The sequence below is a fragment of the Chelonia mydas genome, chromosome 11, assembly GCF_015237465.2.
Source record: "Chelonia mydas isolate rCheMyd1 chromosome 11, rCheMyd1.pri.v2, whole genome shotgun sequence".
Lineage (NCBI taxonomy): Eukaryota > Metazoa > Chordata > Testudines > Cheloniidae > Chelonia > Chelonia mydas.
Window position 1 is genome coordinate 58580545 of NC_051251.2, and position 12723 is coordinate 58593267.

General features: G+C 42.8%; 1 protein-coding gene across 17 annotated transcripts in view; it reads right to left on the reverse strand.

Moving 5' to 3' along the window:
- The window catches only part of TRAK2 (trafficking kinesin protein 2), an 80600-nt gene that overhangs the window by 16453 nt on the left and 51424 nt on the right, over window positions 1-12723 (reverse strand). For 11 of the 17 annotated variants that reach the window (XM_043525673.1, XM_043525671.1, XM_043525670.1 and 8 more), the window contains 4 exons: window positions 9540-9616; window positions 8590-8706; window positions 5957-6166; window positions 1736-1814 (listed from right to left, as the gene is read on the reverse strand). In XM_043525673.1, coding sequence (XP_043381608.1) covers window positions 1736-1814; window positions 5957-6166; window positions 8590-8706; window positions 9540-9616 — 483 coding nt within the window. Of the gene's footprint in view, window positions 1-1735; window positions 1815-5956; window positions 6167-8589; window positions 8707-9539; window positions 9617-10514; window positions 10569-12723 lie in introns of all 17 variants that reach the window. The other 6 variants (XM_043525665.1, XM_043525668.1, XM_043525666.1 and 3 more) reach the window with 1 other exon arrangement.

A 12723-nucleotide genomic window follows, 5' to 3' on the forward strand; every position in this document is an offset into this window, starting at 1 on the left:
GTGAATGAGAAACCCAACCCTGCTCAGCCCATGAGAGCTTGAAATAAAACATGGGGGTGATCTTTACTAACTAGAAACCAGAAAGGGGACAGAGATGCAGTTAGCCTTGTAACAGTGACATGAGGCAAGATACATTTAATTGTATGGTTCCATTCTATGTGTCTGATGAAGTGAGCTGTAGCTCACGAAAGCATATGCTCTAATAAATTTGTTAGTCTCTAAGGTGCCACAAGTACTCCTTTTATCTAATTGTATATAAGGATTTCTATAACCTCGGTTACATGATTCATTTTTATGGCAAATTACAACAGATAGGGGGATAACAATAAATCTATGCTGTTTGGAGATAAGTTTATGTTTAAAATTAGGGGTAAAAATAATATACTAGAAAGAGTTGAAAAGATGTAAAATAGGAAAAACTTTGTAGTGTGTTTCTCCCCTTCTTTTTCTGTGTGTCATCTACGTAGACTACAAATTCTTTGGGCGCAAGATCCATTTTATGAGTTTCTGAAGTGCCTAACACACCTTTGGATTCTATAAAGTTAAACAAGAGTTACATCCCTCTTATTGGTGGTACAGTGAAGTGGTATGTAAGACAGAATCAACAACCTCCACTGGCTGAGGTTACACAGTTTCTAGGAGGATACAATAAAGCAATTAAGACAATCAGATGGGCATTAATCCAGAACACTTGACTGCTATCCAAAATAAAAGCTGGCAACAAGGCAGAGTTCTTTATAGGGATTATGCAGAATCTCACAAGATAAGCCTATCTTTCTAGTGAATATGGGAAGAAGCATAGATCAAATGAATACAGATAAAAGTTTAAACTGCCATATTACCCAATTACCAAAGAAAGTTAATATCACTCCCAACTGTATCAGAGTGTTTATCTGCATTTGTACAAGGGTAGTGAAAGTTACATATCTGCAAGTAAGCGCAAAGGAATGCAAGCATTCTTGTAGAGATTTTACTGCAAATGCAGCTGATTTTAGTACTCTATTATGCATTTATATCAGAGGGAGTTCATGTGTGTTCATGGAGCTATGAACATTTAGAATGGGTACATCCAAAAGCCTGTATATTGATCAGTTTAATACTCCCAAGAACAGGTGTCATTTACTATTCAGAATCACAGATGTGTCCTGTACATTGATATCTAGGGAGACTGAAAATCTGTCTGGCAGCTCTCATGAGCACTAAGAAAAGGAGGACTTGTGGCACCTTAGAGACTAACCAGTTTATTTGAGCATGAGCTTTCGTGAGCTACAGCTCACTTCAGTGAGCTGTAGCTCACGAAAGCTCATGCTCAAATAAACTGGTTAGTCTCTAAGGTGCCACAAGTCCTCCTTTTCTTTTTACGAATACAGACTAACACGGCTGTTACTCTGAAACACGAGCACGAAGCTAACTCTAAGCACTAACTAAGAGTTAGTTTTCTTTTTTAAGAGCTCAGGTCTGCAAGAGGCATTCAATTTTTAGCAAATATCTATTTTTATCTTTTGCACAGCTATACTTTGGTCTCCAAACCAAAGCTCAGTGCCATAGCGAAGCTGAAAGAAATAAGTGCTTGTACACAGAATCATCATTCTGAGCTGGTCAAGTAGTTAGACTCGAAACACTGTTCATGGAGATTTCTGAAACTCATATCTGAACCTGGGGATAGCCAAAATATTCTGAGCACCAGGTAATCAAATTCCCTGTTTCTACTATGAGATACAAACTCGATACTCACGGAGCTCTTTGACACAGTCACTGACCAGCTCCTGCTCTTTCACTTCATATGTAATGGTTTCTGTCTTTAGATGACAAGCCTTCAAGAAAATTAGAGAGACAACATCAACTTAAAAATTATACTTCCATCAGAAAACATTTTACCCACAGAAATTACAAGTAATTTCTATTTCAGAGAAAGGGAACTGCAGATAAAAGCACTTCCACATAACATAATCACATGAACTATAAATAGATCTTGGCGTTTCTCATGAAATCAGGCCAACTAACAAGGAGCTCAATATGCCTGAGGATATTTACAATGGACAAAGGTGAAATTACATAAGAATAAAACTATAGAAAAGCCTCAGTTAAAAGGGCCCAGGCAAAATGGCAGGGCAAAAATTTAAACTATCTTTTAAGTGCCATATTTTTATTATAGGCTGGGTTAGTTGCACCATTTATTACTATAGTTGCCTGACACTTCCCCTATTATAAGACCATTTCCAGTTGCTTATAACTTGGCCAAATTTTAACTGTTTGGGCTGAAAATTTCAGTGCCAGGTGTCTGCCTCAAGCTGATTATTTATTTAATAGAAAAATTTAGCAAAAATAGTCCAGCCATTTCCGAGAAGGAGGTTAGGGAAAATACATTGTTTTGTTCCAGTTAAAAATAATTCTCGGGATCTTTTCTTTGAGAAGCTTTAGTGCCCCCATACTTAGGACTAGGGGCTTGAAATGTAGCAGTGGGTGGTGGTGGCCTTTTGCCATCCCTGTGAAAGTCAGATCATATTTGACCAAGATACAAACCTACTGTGAAAAAAATCACAGTTCACACACTCTTAGCCGTGACTTGCTAGAGCAGCGGTGGCCAACCTGTGGATCCAGAGCTGCACGTGGCTCTTCAGAAGTTAATGTGCGGCTCCTTGTATAGACACCAACTCCGGGGCTGGAGCTACAGGCGCCAACTTTCCAACTTGCCGGGGGTGGTGGGGTGCTCATTGCTCAACCCCTAACTCTACCACAGGCCCTGCCCCTACTTCACCCCTTCCCGCAAGACCCCCCGCTCCTTCCTGCCCCCTTCCCTGAGCCTGCCATGCCCTGGCTCCTTCCCCTTCCCCAAGAGATATGGGGAAAGAGGGGGAGGTGCTGATCAGCAGGGCTGCTGGCAGGTGCAGGGGAGCTGCTGGCGTATTACTGTGGCTCTTGGCAATGTACATTGGTAAATTCTGGCTCCTTCTCAGGTGCAGGTTGACCACCCCTGTGCTAGAGCATCGCAGCTAGGGTTACCACATTTCAAGTTCCCAAACAGAGGACACTGCCAGGGATGGGGGTGGGGAAACTGGAGGGGGAGGCATGTACTGAGAGGGAGTATTTGGGGGGTGCTGGAAGGGTGTGTATACCGGGATGGGGTATTTGGGGGGGTGTTGGAAGGAGTACCTGTGGCCTCGCACTCAAGGTCATGGGCAGTGTTGCACTACCTGTCATGGTGGCAGGTGCAGGCCAGGGATGCAGTGTCAGCCAGCACCTCCCTGAAGGCCTCTTCCCCTCCCCAGGGCAGGGAGCCAGGGTCTGGCCTTGTCACCCCTCCCAGCCGGGCTCTGAGACCCCAGGGTGGGGCAGGCAGAGAGGCACTTAGTGGCTCTACTTACCTGGTGGGCCGGGCTGGGTGGGATCCGGCAGCTGTGGATGCAGGGCGCAGAGACGGTTTTCCCAGACATTTCCTCTGATTTGAAAAATCTGCCCAGACAGAGGGCTTGTCTATACTTCAGTGGTAAGTCGACCTAAGTTACACTACTCCAGTTACGTGAATAACGTAACTGGAGTTGACGTAGCTTAGGTCGACTTACCATGGTGTCTACACCACGCTGCATCGATGGGAGATGCTCTCCCGTCAACCTCCCTTACTCTTCTTGGAGTGATGGATTACCAGAGTTGACTGGAGAGTGCTTTAAAATTGATTTAGCAGGTCGACACCCACTGCATCGATTACAGCTGCACTGATCTACTGTTAAGTGCAGACCGGGTCGGAGGATAAAAAAAAGAGGTCATGTCCAGGAAAACCTGGAGGTATTGTAACCCTAATTATAGCTAAAATCCCAGATGTTTCTGTCTTCACTAGGCATGCTTCCACATAGACAAGAGCAGGACTTTTCCTTGCAATTGCAGCTTCCCCCAGCCTAGGACTGTGACTCTGTCATCAATCTACCCATGTCTGCTAGAATGGAACAGGGCTTGGGAATGTACCAAAACCCTACTCTTAAAAAAAGAGAAATGTGGCAGATTCCAACACACAGTTGGCTCACAGCACTGGCACACCCAGCAGGACTGAGGGGCAGGGTGAGAGGAGAGGACAGCATGACCAACAAGTCTGTAAACTGAATACGGCTTCCAGAGGACGACACCTGGAAGGCCAAACCTGCTGACCCATGAGAAGAAAGCTCCCCACAAGTCAAGCTGGAAAACCCTATGCCCTCGGATTTTTACTGGTGATGTGGGCACCACTGTCTGGGCTGTTGCAACATACTGAGGTGCACACCTTGGAAATGGCAAGCTACCCATAACACATACTGCAGGGAGCAGAGCGACAATCAGAAAGAGAATGCCCTAGCAGTGCGGGTGGAATACAAATCGCTCTCTCACAAACAACAAAAGGCTCTTCTTCTGTTTCCTCCAATTGTTAGTCAAGCAAAGTAGTCTGGGAAAAGGAGGTGGCAAGAGGCAGGTGACAAGATGGCTAGAGGAAAGGAGAAGACTTTTCTCCCCTCTTTCCTCCACCATGGTGCTTACAGCACAGGACCAAGATTTCAGTTCCAAAATACATGCAACTTCAGCCCCGTACTGACACAGGCTTCTTAAAAGGATCTAATATTTTAAATGGAGGGGTTGGGGCAATTTGGAATTTTAAAAATCATGCTATGTACTGCCAAAGATATGATGTTGGTTTAAATCCTGTAAATGTTCTTTGTCTCCCTAAGCTATTCAAAGAATCACAGGGACTCCATCTGCCAAAGCCCAGATGTTTGACAGGGACTTTTAAAATGTGAGACATTCCACAGGAAGGGAATCCCAGACAGCAGAAGAGACTGCTTTAAAGGAGGTGGGATTGAGTTAATTTTGGTTTCATGATTCAACATTTCTAATGCGACTAATTTACGGGAGAGCAATAGGTTTCTATGGCACAGAGCTAATTTTAAATCTGAAATTAATGACAACTTTCATAATGAGGTATAGTTGAGAGGTTTGTAGATAATATTGGTGATTGACAAGGGCTTAAGTACATGAAGGGGAAGTCATATAAAGGAGAAAAATAAGGCCTGCAAGAAGACCCAGTTCCCACTCGCCCCAGGCCTTAAATTCTGTGACCTGACTAGGTTTTCTCGGGTGCAAAAGCCCAAGCCTGTGGGAACTACAGCCCTAGGGGTCTAAAACAAGATCCTTTGCTCACGCCAGTGATAATGGAGCACACCAAAGCAAAACTATATAACCCTTAACTGAGCATCACAAACCTAAGCAACTCCATGATCCTATTCCTGAACCCCCATCCTCTAGTTCTACTAACCCCAAGTTCATTATATTTTTTCTTAAAAATTGGGCTTTGATCCTGCAAAAATTGTATACATGTGCAAAAAATTAAGGATAAGAGTATTCCCATTTAAGTCAATGGGATCACTCATGTGCATAAAGTGAAACATGTGCACAAATCTGTGCATTACTGGGGCTTTAAACTGTAATTTCCTGATCTAGAATACAGACTGACAAACAGTAACTACATAGACAGATGTCAGCTCAATGGTATTACCAGAAGAACAAACCATCACACAATATTGGATCATACAAATCAGCAAGTCCTGCAGGCCAATGTAATTTGGGTGGGTAGTTAAAGGTGAACCTGTATTATATCACATACCACAGGGAATTTGGGAACAGTTGGATGTAGCAACCTTGCACACTGGCAGAGATGACCTGTGCCTGCCAATAGTGGGGGAAGGGGGGGGAGGAAGAGGGGGAGTGAGGGCATCTGGCTTCTGCCGTGTTACTGAGCATTGTCTCTGCACACTGTATATTACAGAACTTTAAAGACAACCAAGAGTAAAGTGCCAAGTGTGAAGAATGCAGACCTGGGGTGGGATGGTGTATTTACAGTCCTCAGGTAGAGAAATCACTCCAGTGAGCATGGAAGCTGGATTTTTATAACACTGTCCTGCAACTTTACATGGCACATACTAAAAATGAAGTGTACCTTTGATCGGAGAGCCAGGTTTTCCTCCTCCAGTTCCCTGAGTTTGTCCTGCAAGACATCCAGCTGCAAAAGACCATGCGACAGGTTGAAGGAGTCATTGAACCGAAGTGGTGTAGAGCAGCTGGAGTCTGTCTCACTTTCCTCAGAAGCAATTGAAACAATACGAAGCAACTCATCTTTCTTCGATAGTTCATGCTGCAGCTGGTTAACCTATGTTTAAAAAGATAATTTGTTTACAAAAAATATACCTAACATTGTAAAGTATTATATTATGTAGCTTCTGAATTCTTGGTACAAAACTTGGTCCAGTTTAAACTGAGGTAAAAACAACCCCAGATATTATGACAAGATTTTTATTTATTTTTATACTCGAAATTCAGGTTTTGTCTAGCTTTGAAGACTATGCTGCTATAGAGGTAGTGAAATTATGATGTCATAAGAGACTGGAACTAAGAATTTATGTACGAAAAGCCAGGGGAACATAACTATAATGAACTCCAATATCATGAAAGCCAGAAGCTGGAGCCTTGCTGGGGAGCCCGGGATGGGTTCCAGCTTCTGGCCTGGCCTGTGGGGCCTCAGGGTGAAGAGGAGAGGTAGGAGACCAGGCCCGTCCACTTTCAAAAAAAAGTGGGAGGGCCATGGCCCCTTGGCCCCCCGGCCTCCCCTGTTCCACCGCCCCTTGGTCATATCTTTGAAGTTAGGTGTGTGCAACCTCGCACTTCCAAGTTCGGGTACAAATACCTGATGTGAATACACAAACTAAGTTTTTGAACATACATATGGTCAGTTGTGAGCACATATTTGGTATCTGTATGCTGATCTGTGCTTGCAGTTGTGCCCATTTCACTGAAAAATCTGGTCCTGGGATGCACTGGTCACATCAACAAGGGGAAAATGTTTTTGATACAGTTTATAATCCTTTGCATGACCCAACAACCTCTTAGTGCCGACTATCAGTGGACACAGGGGGTGCACAGGATTTTACAGAGATCCCATGGGTGAGGTATATGCATAATAGCTCACCAAAAGATGGCATGCGAGATCTCTACAGAGACCCAGTAGTCCATTGGTCATCATAATCATTAAAATACATATATGAATAGATAATATTTAAGGAGTTATGTATCTATACTGAAAATTATGTTCTTAAGGTTTCAGAGTTAAGGCAGGTTACCAGAAGGTGACACAGTTTGGACGTGTTCCTTTCAGGTTGGAGCTTACAGACACTTATCTCCCTGTCTGGATCGCATATGCCTCACAATGCAGGTCTATTTTTATACTGAGCCACAGGCAGGAGAAAAGATTGCAAAATCTTTGAGAGGAAATTCACAGGAGAAAACAAAACAGCAGGGGGTGTCCTGTTTATGACTAAAGACAGGAAATTGTTAGGGTTGAATCTGCGGGTATGAAGAAACACATAGAATCCATCACCAAGGATGCAAGCTAACAGCGTCTTTGTCTTATGAAAGGATGGTTACAGTCAGCCTGTCTGTAAATGCTGCAAGGATTCCGGGTGAGCAATATTCCACAAGATATGGGAGTATCTTGTTAATTAAGTCGAGGCTCTAGAATGTGAGTAACTATTTTGTTTTATAAGTGGGCTCGGCGGGATCAATTTTTATTTGTAACTTAAGTGTTGACTGATGATTTCAGCGCACACAGATGAACCAAGAAAAATATTTCCCATTGATGATGATCAAAAGGTACAGACAGGCAAAGAAAGAAAATGCTGCTTCAGAACTTATTAGAGTTTGATTTAAGGCTATTTGCCTTGTATATTTTGACATATGCTATCAAACGATGAACTGTAGAGCAACACGGGGGCCTGCCAGGCCTAGACGCAAGTGCCGGTGCTGCCGATGGCCAGTGGAGTTGGGGAGCTGGCCGCAGGGAGGCACAAACAAGGCCTCTTCACACTAAGGGCTGGTGGCAGCAAGGTGCCTCACAGCCCTGGGTATCCCTGGTAAGTGTCATACTTTGGTAACAATTTCATCCTTCATTAGTTCCTCTGTTGAGATGGTAGCACGTGAGACGGATTTGAGCAACAGTGAAAAAAAAAGGTAACACGAGACTGAATAAACATGGAAAGAAAGATGTGCTTGTGTTTAAAGCATAAGATGGAGGCAGAATCTGGAAGAGATTCCAGGTCTCATGCTACAGACTTCTTCTGCGATCCTGAGCAAGTCACTTCATCTCTTTGGCTGTTTCGTCATCTGTAAAATGGGAATAATACCTCCTACTTCACAAGGGTGTAGGAAACTGAACTCATTGTTTATAAACATACTCTGAGTTTCTTCGATTCAGAAATAATAAGGTCAGAGGGGACCATTATGATCAGCTCAACTTCCTTGAAAACTATTCTAAGTGTGATGTATTATATTTACAAAACCAACATATCACATTCCTCTTAATGACCACTGTACTGAATTTTCATAGTTGGATATTGGAATGATGCACTTGACTGGAATACTTCAGTTTAGGTAAATAAGTTTTTTGTTTGTTTGTTTTTTTAAGGATCCCCCTATGGCTGTAGAGTAAATGCAAATACCTGCCTCTACACAGTAAAAAAACAAAACCAAAAACCCTTTACCCTACATATCCCTCATCTCTCTGTTTTAAAAATCACTCACTTGGTCAAAGGCTTGTCCCAGTTGTTCTTCTAGCACTTCATTTTGTTCTGTCAGGGCATGGTTCCGCTTCAGAAGGGCTTGTCCAATCCGAGCTGCTAGCTCCAGGTCCCGATCCCGCTGCTCACAAATACCAGGACAAAAATCTTTATTTTTGATCAGGCTATATTTAAATTTAACCTAAATTTAAATTCAGCCTAATTAATTTAATATGCTTCTGCCTCATTCACAAAGGCCAAATAATATAGGGTGTGCCCCCAACTCATTTCAAACTGCACTGACAGTGAACTACTGCAGCAATACATGCCAGTGCAGTGTTTCTCAAACTTTAACCGTTTGGGATCTAGAATACACACTGGTTTCTTGACATGACTCATCCATTCCCACAATCCTTTGCAACATCAGAGAACTGGGGCACAGTAAAAAAAAAATAATAATTTTGGGTGCTGGAATTTTTTATTGTGGTCCTGGGCGGTTTGATGTAGGGACTTTACAGTCACTACTGAGGCATCATTTTAAAGAGCTGTAAGCACCAGCTCCACAGTCTTTGAAGCACAGGTTCTCTCAGAGTAGAGCATACTTCTGGGAATGGGAGAGGTATGAAGGGGACAGAGTAGAGGTAGCAGAAAGACGAGAAGGGAAGGAGCAAGTTGCTACCTTCCTCCTCGTCGTCATGGGCTCCCACTAGGTTTGCAGGATTTTGCTAAGTTATTTTGTTTCTCAGCTGGTGCAGTTCACTGGGCGCTCTCATGCCCCATGCCCCGCTGTTTGACGTGTCCTGTGCTATCGTGTCTAACAGCTGAAAGGCAAGAAGCATTTCCTTTTCTCCCTCTAAGTGACAACGGATGCTCATTGGAGAAACAATGCAGACAGGTGGGTGAAGGAAAGCTTGTATCCAAATGTATGGTTAGTTCACTACAAATTAATACAACAGTAAGTGGAGATGACTGTACCTCAGCTAACAGATGTGTGACCATGTCAATGTCATTGTAGGTTTTCGTCATCTGCTCCACTCTGTCTGTGCCGAGAACTGAAAACCAAACCCAGAAACGTTCACTGCAGTAGTTTATATACAAGAAGAATACAAGTGGGGGTAGATCTAAAACTTGCATAGATTACCTAACCAGTATGCAACACAGGGATCTTTGAGAGGATTAACAAGCAGGCTAAGAATATTTAGCTTAGGAAGCACTGGAAAGTTTGAGGAAACCCATTTGAGGCAACACATATGAAGCTTGATCCAGGGAGGTGCAATTCCCAGTTAAGTCAGCTGGAGTTGAGGGAGTTTGCCAGAACCTCTCAGAATTTGGTCTTACGGAGGTAAGTGGGGGAAAGTCAATTTTCTGCATGAAGCCAAATTATTGAATGATCTGGTTTGCGCTGCAGTTGATTGTGGGAGGGGGCAGTCTTGCACACCCCATATGGCTGAGAATGTCTGTGGGCTTTACCCTTGAAACACAAAGAAATCAAGGTGACTGTGTGGTAGTTACAAGCAGGAAGACAGAAAAGCCTTAGGGCACAAAGATTGCTGGGACTAATTCATGCAAGTCCCATAATGCATGTGTTTACAGGAGCAAGCCCTAAGGTTACATGGGATAAGAGGAAAACACGCATCATTTGCACCTCCAGATTGTCTACTAGTGCAAACTCATTGGAATGGTAACCATTTCTTCTTTGGAAAGCTAATGTCTTAATGAGCTTTTAGATGTTGTTGAAAACTATTACAAATAATAAGTATTACTGAGAAGTGAAACTGCACTTTCAAAATACTTTAAGCACAGGGTTGAGTCAGGAAGAACTTCTAAAGACTAAGGAGGAATCAATGATAACGAGGATCAAAACAGAACATCAAAAACATGAAGTACCAGCATCTGCTATCTCCTGTCCTTACAAGAAAAATATGAAAATGGAAAAGAAACCTGAATTACCTTGTGCAAATTTCTGAGATCCAGCCAAAGAGGAGGGGGGAAGTTCAACAAGAGCTAGGATAGCAGAAAATGAAAGACAGAAAAAAGGGCAAGAGAGAGGAAGAGAGCAAAAGAATTAGAAGTTAAGAAAATAGATGAGTGTGAATTTGTTTTTCAGTTACTATTGTTAATGCATGCATTTTATATATAAAATCATAACTTCACACTTCTAAAAACCTTCCAAAGGATCCTATAGCTCTTTACAAACAGTAATGAATTACGTTTTTAAAGTATCAGCTTATGTGATACAACCACCAACAGGGGAACTATGCCCTGCACTTGGAGGGGTTGGGTATAGGTGGTGGCCTCAACCCACCAGAGCTTTTCCATTTATAGCTTTCATGATCCGAAGTCATAAAGTCACAAAACAATTAAAGTAGCAATAAAAGTTTAACAGAGCCATGAAACTTTTCCATCAGACATATGTCTCTGTGAACCTGTGCTGAAACTACTCCTTGCAAATGGTATTTTTTTTTCTATTAGCAGTCATATCCCCTTTCCTCAAGGAAGTTGGCCATTGCTTGATTTGCATTATGTAAGGGGCTTTAAACTAATATTTTTTTAATAAATCAAAATATACACATATAGAACATAGACTATGTCCATTCTGGGCCTCATACTTAATTGTGACACAGGGTTGGAGTAAAGCAGATCTGGTATTCAGTCTGGAAGGAGTAATTATGCAGTGAGTTGCAAAAGAGAGGAGAAAGGAAAGAATAGCAAAGAGAAGAACAAAGTTGCACTGAATTGTTTTCTAAAACACTTTCCTAAAAAGTGAAACAAACCAACCCCGTAAATCAAACATTTTTCACCCAAGTAGCTCAGCAGGCATTTACCCCTGACCCCTACTGCTCTTTCAGTTTCTATTACATGTATATGCTTGTGTGTGTGTGTGTTCATTCTAGTCTTAGTTCTCTCAATACTGGATATATAGCATAAGTATCTTCCTGTGATCTTATTATGTGCTTTATTCCTCCTTGCTTGTCTCTTTATACCTCTACGACTTCTAGTTCAAATATAACTAGGCTTCCACAAGCATGTCAGCTAGCATGAGTTATGTTTTTGAAGTTATACATTTCTTTATTTATGTACAGATTTATTTACATACTGTGACAGGGTTGGGCCAGATGGCTACAGGAGAGTAACAGAAGGCAGATATATTAGCCCCAGGTTAAGTAGGTCCCTTTTCCCTGGGTAAGGTAACAGGGAAGGTTCCAGAACAATCAGGAACCTTCTGGAAACAATTAAGACAGACAGGTTGATTAGAACACCTGCAGCCAATCAAGAAGCTGCTAGAATCAATTAAGGCAGGCTAATCAGGGCACCTGGGTTTAAAAAGGAGCTCACTTCAGTTTTTGGTGCGCGTGTGAGGAGTTGGGAGCAAGAGGCACTAGGAGCTGAAAGTGAGAACGCGGACTGTTGGAGGACTGAGGTGTACAAGCATTATCAGACACCAGAAGGACGGTCCTATGGTGAGGATAAAAAAGGTGTTGGGAGGAGGCCATGGGGAAGCAGCCCAGGGAGTTGTAGCTGTTGCACAGCTGTTCCAGGAGGCACTCTAGACAGCTGCATTCCACAGGGCCTGGGCTGGGACCTGGAGTAGAGGGTGGGCCTGGGTTCCCCCCAAACCTCCCAACTCCTGGTCCGACACAGGAGGAGTTGACCTGGACCATGGGTTCATGAAAATGGCCAAACTGAGGGCTGCCGTGAATTTCCGAGATGAGCAAGTCCACCAATAAGCGCAAGACCCACCAAGGTAGAGGAGGAACTTTGTCACAATACATATTTAAAGTATTGAACAATGTATATATCATTGTTTCCAATGATCCTATGACCATATGAAATACACAAGTGCTCCTATGCCTCTGACGTATGTACACACACACAAAAAACCATCTAGTCTGCAACCCACCACGTACATTACACACGACAAATCACTAGGAATCATTAAGATACAATAATGTCTGTAGCACATCCCTGTACAAGGGACCCCCCACAAAAAACAACCCCCAATAGGAAAACAGGGCAAAGACAATTTGCAGCCCAAAGACATTTTTCTTTTCCCTGACACGCTATACCTGCTTAGGACACATCATGCCAGGCATATTTTCAAAGGCAAGTTCAGAGAAAAGCAGAGCTCTCATTTAACCTCTCTTGTTTAAAAGCCTTT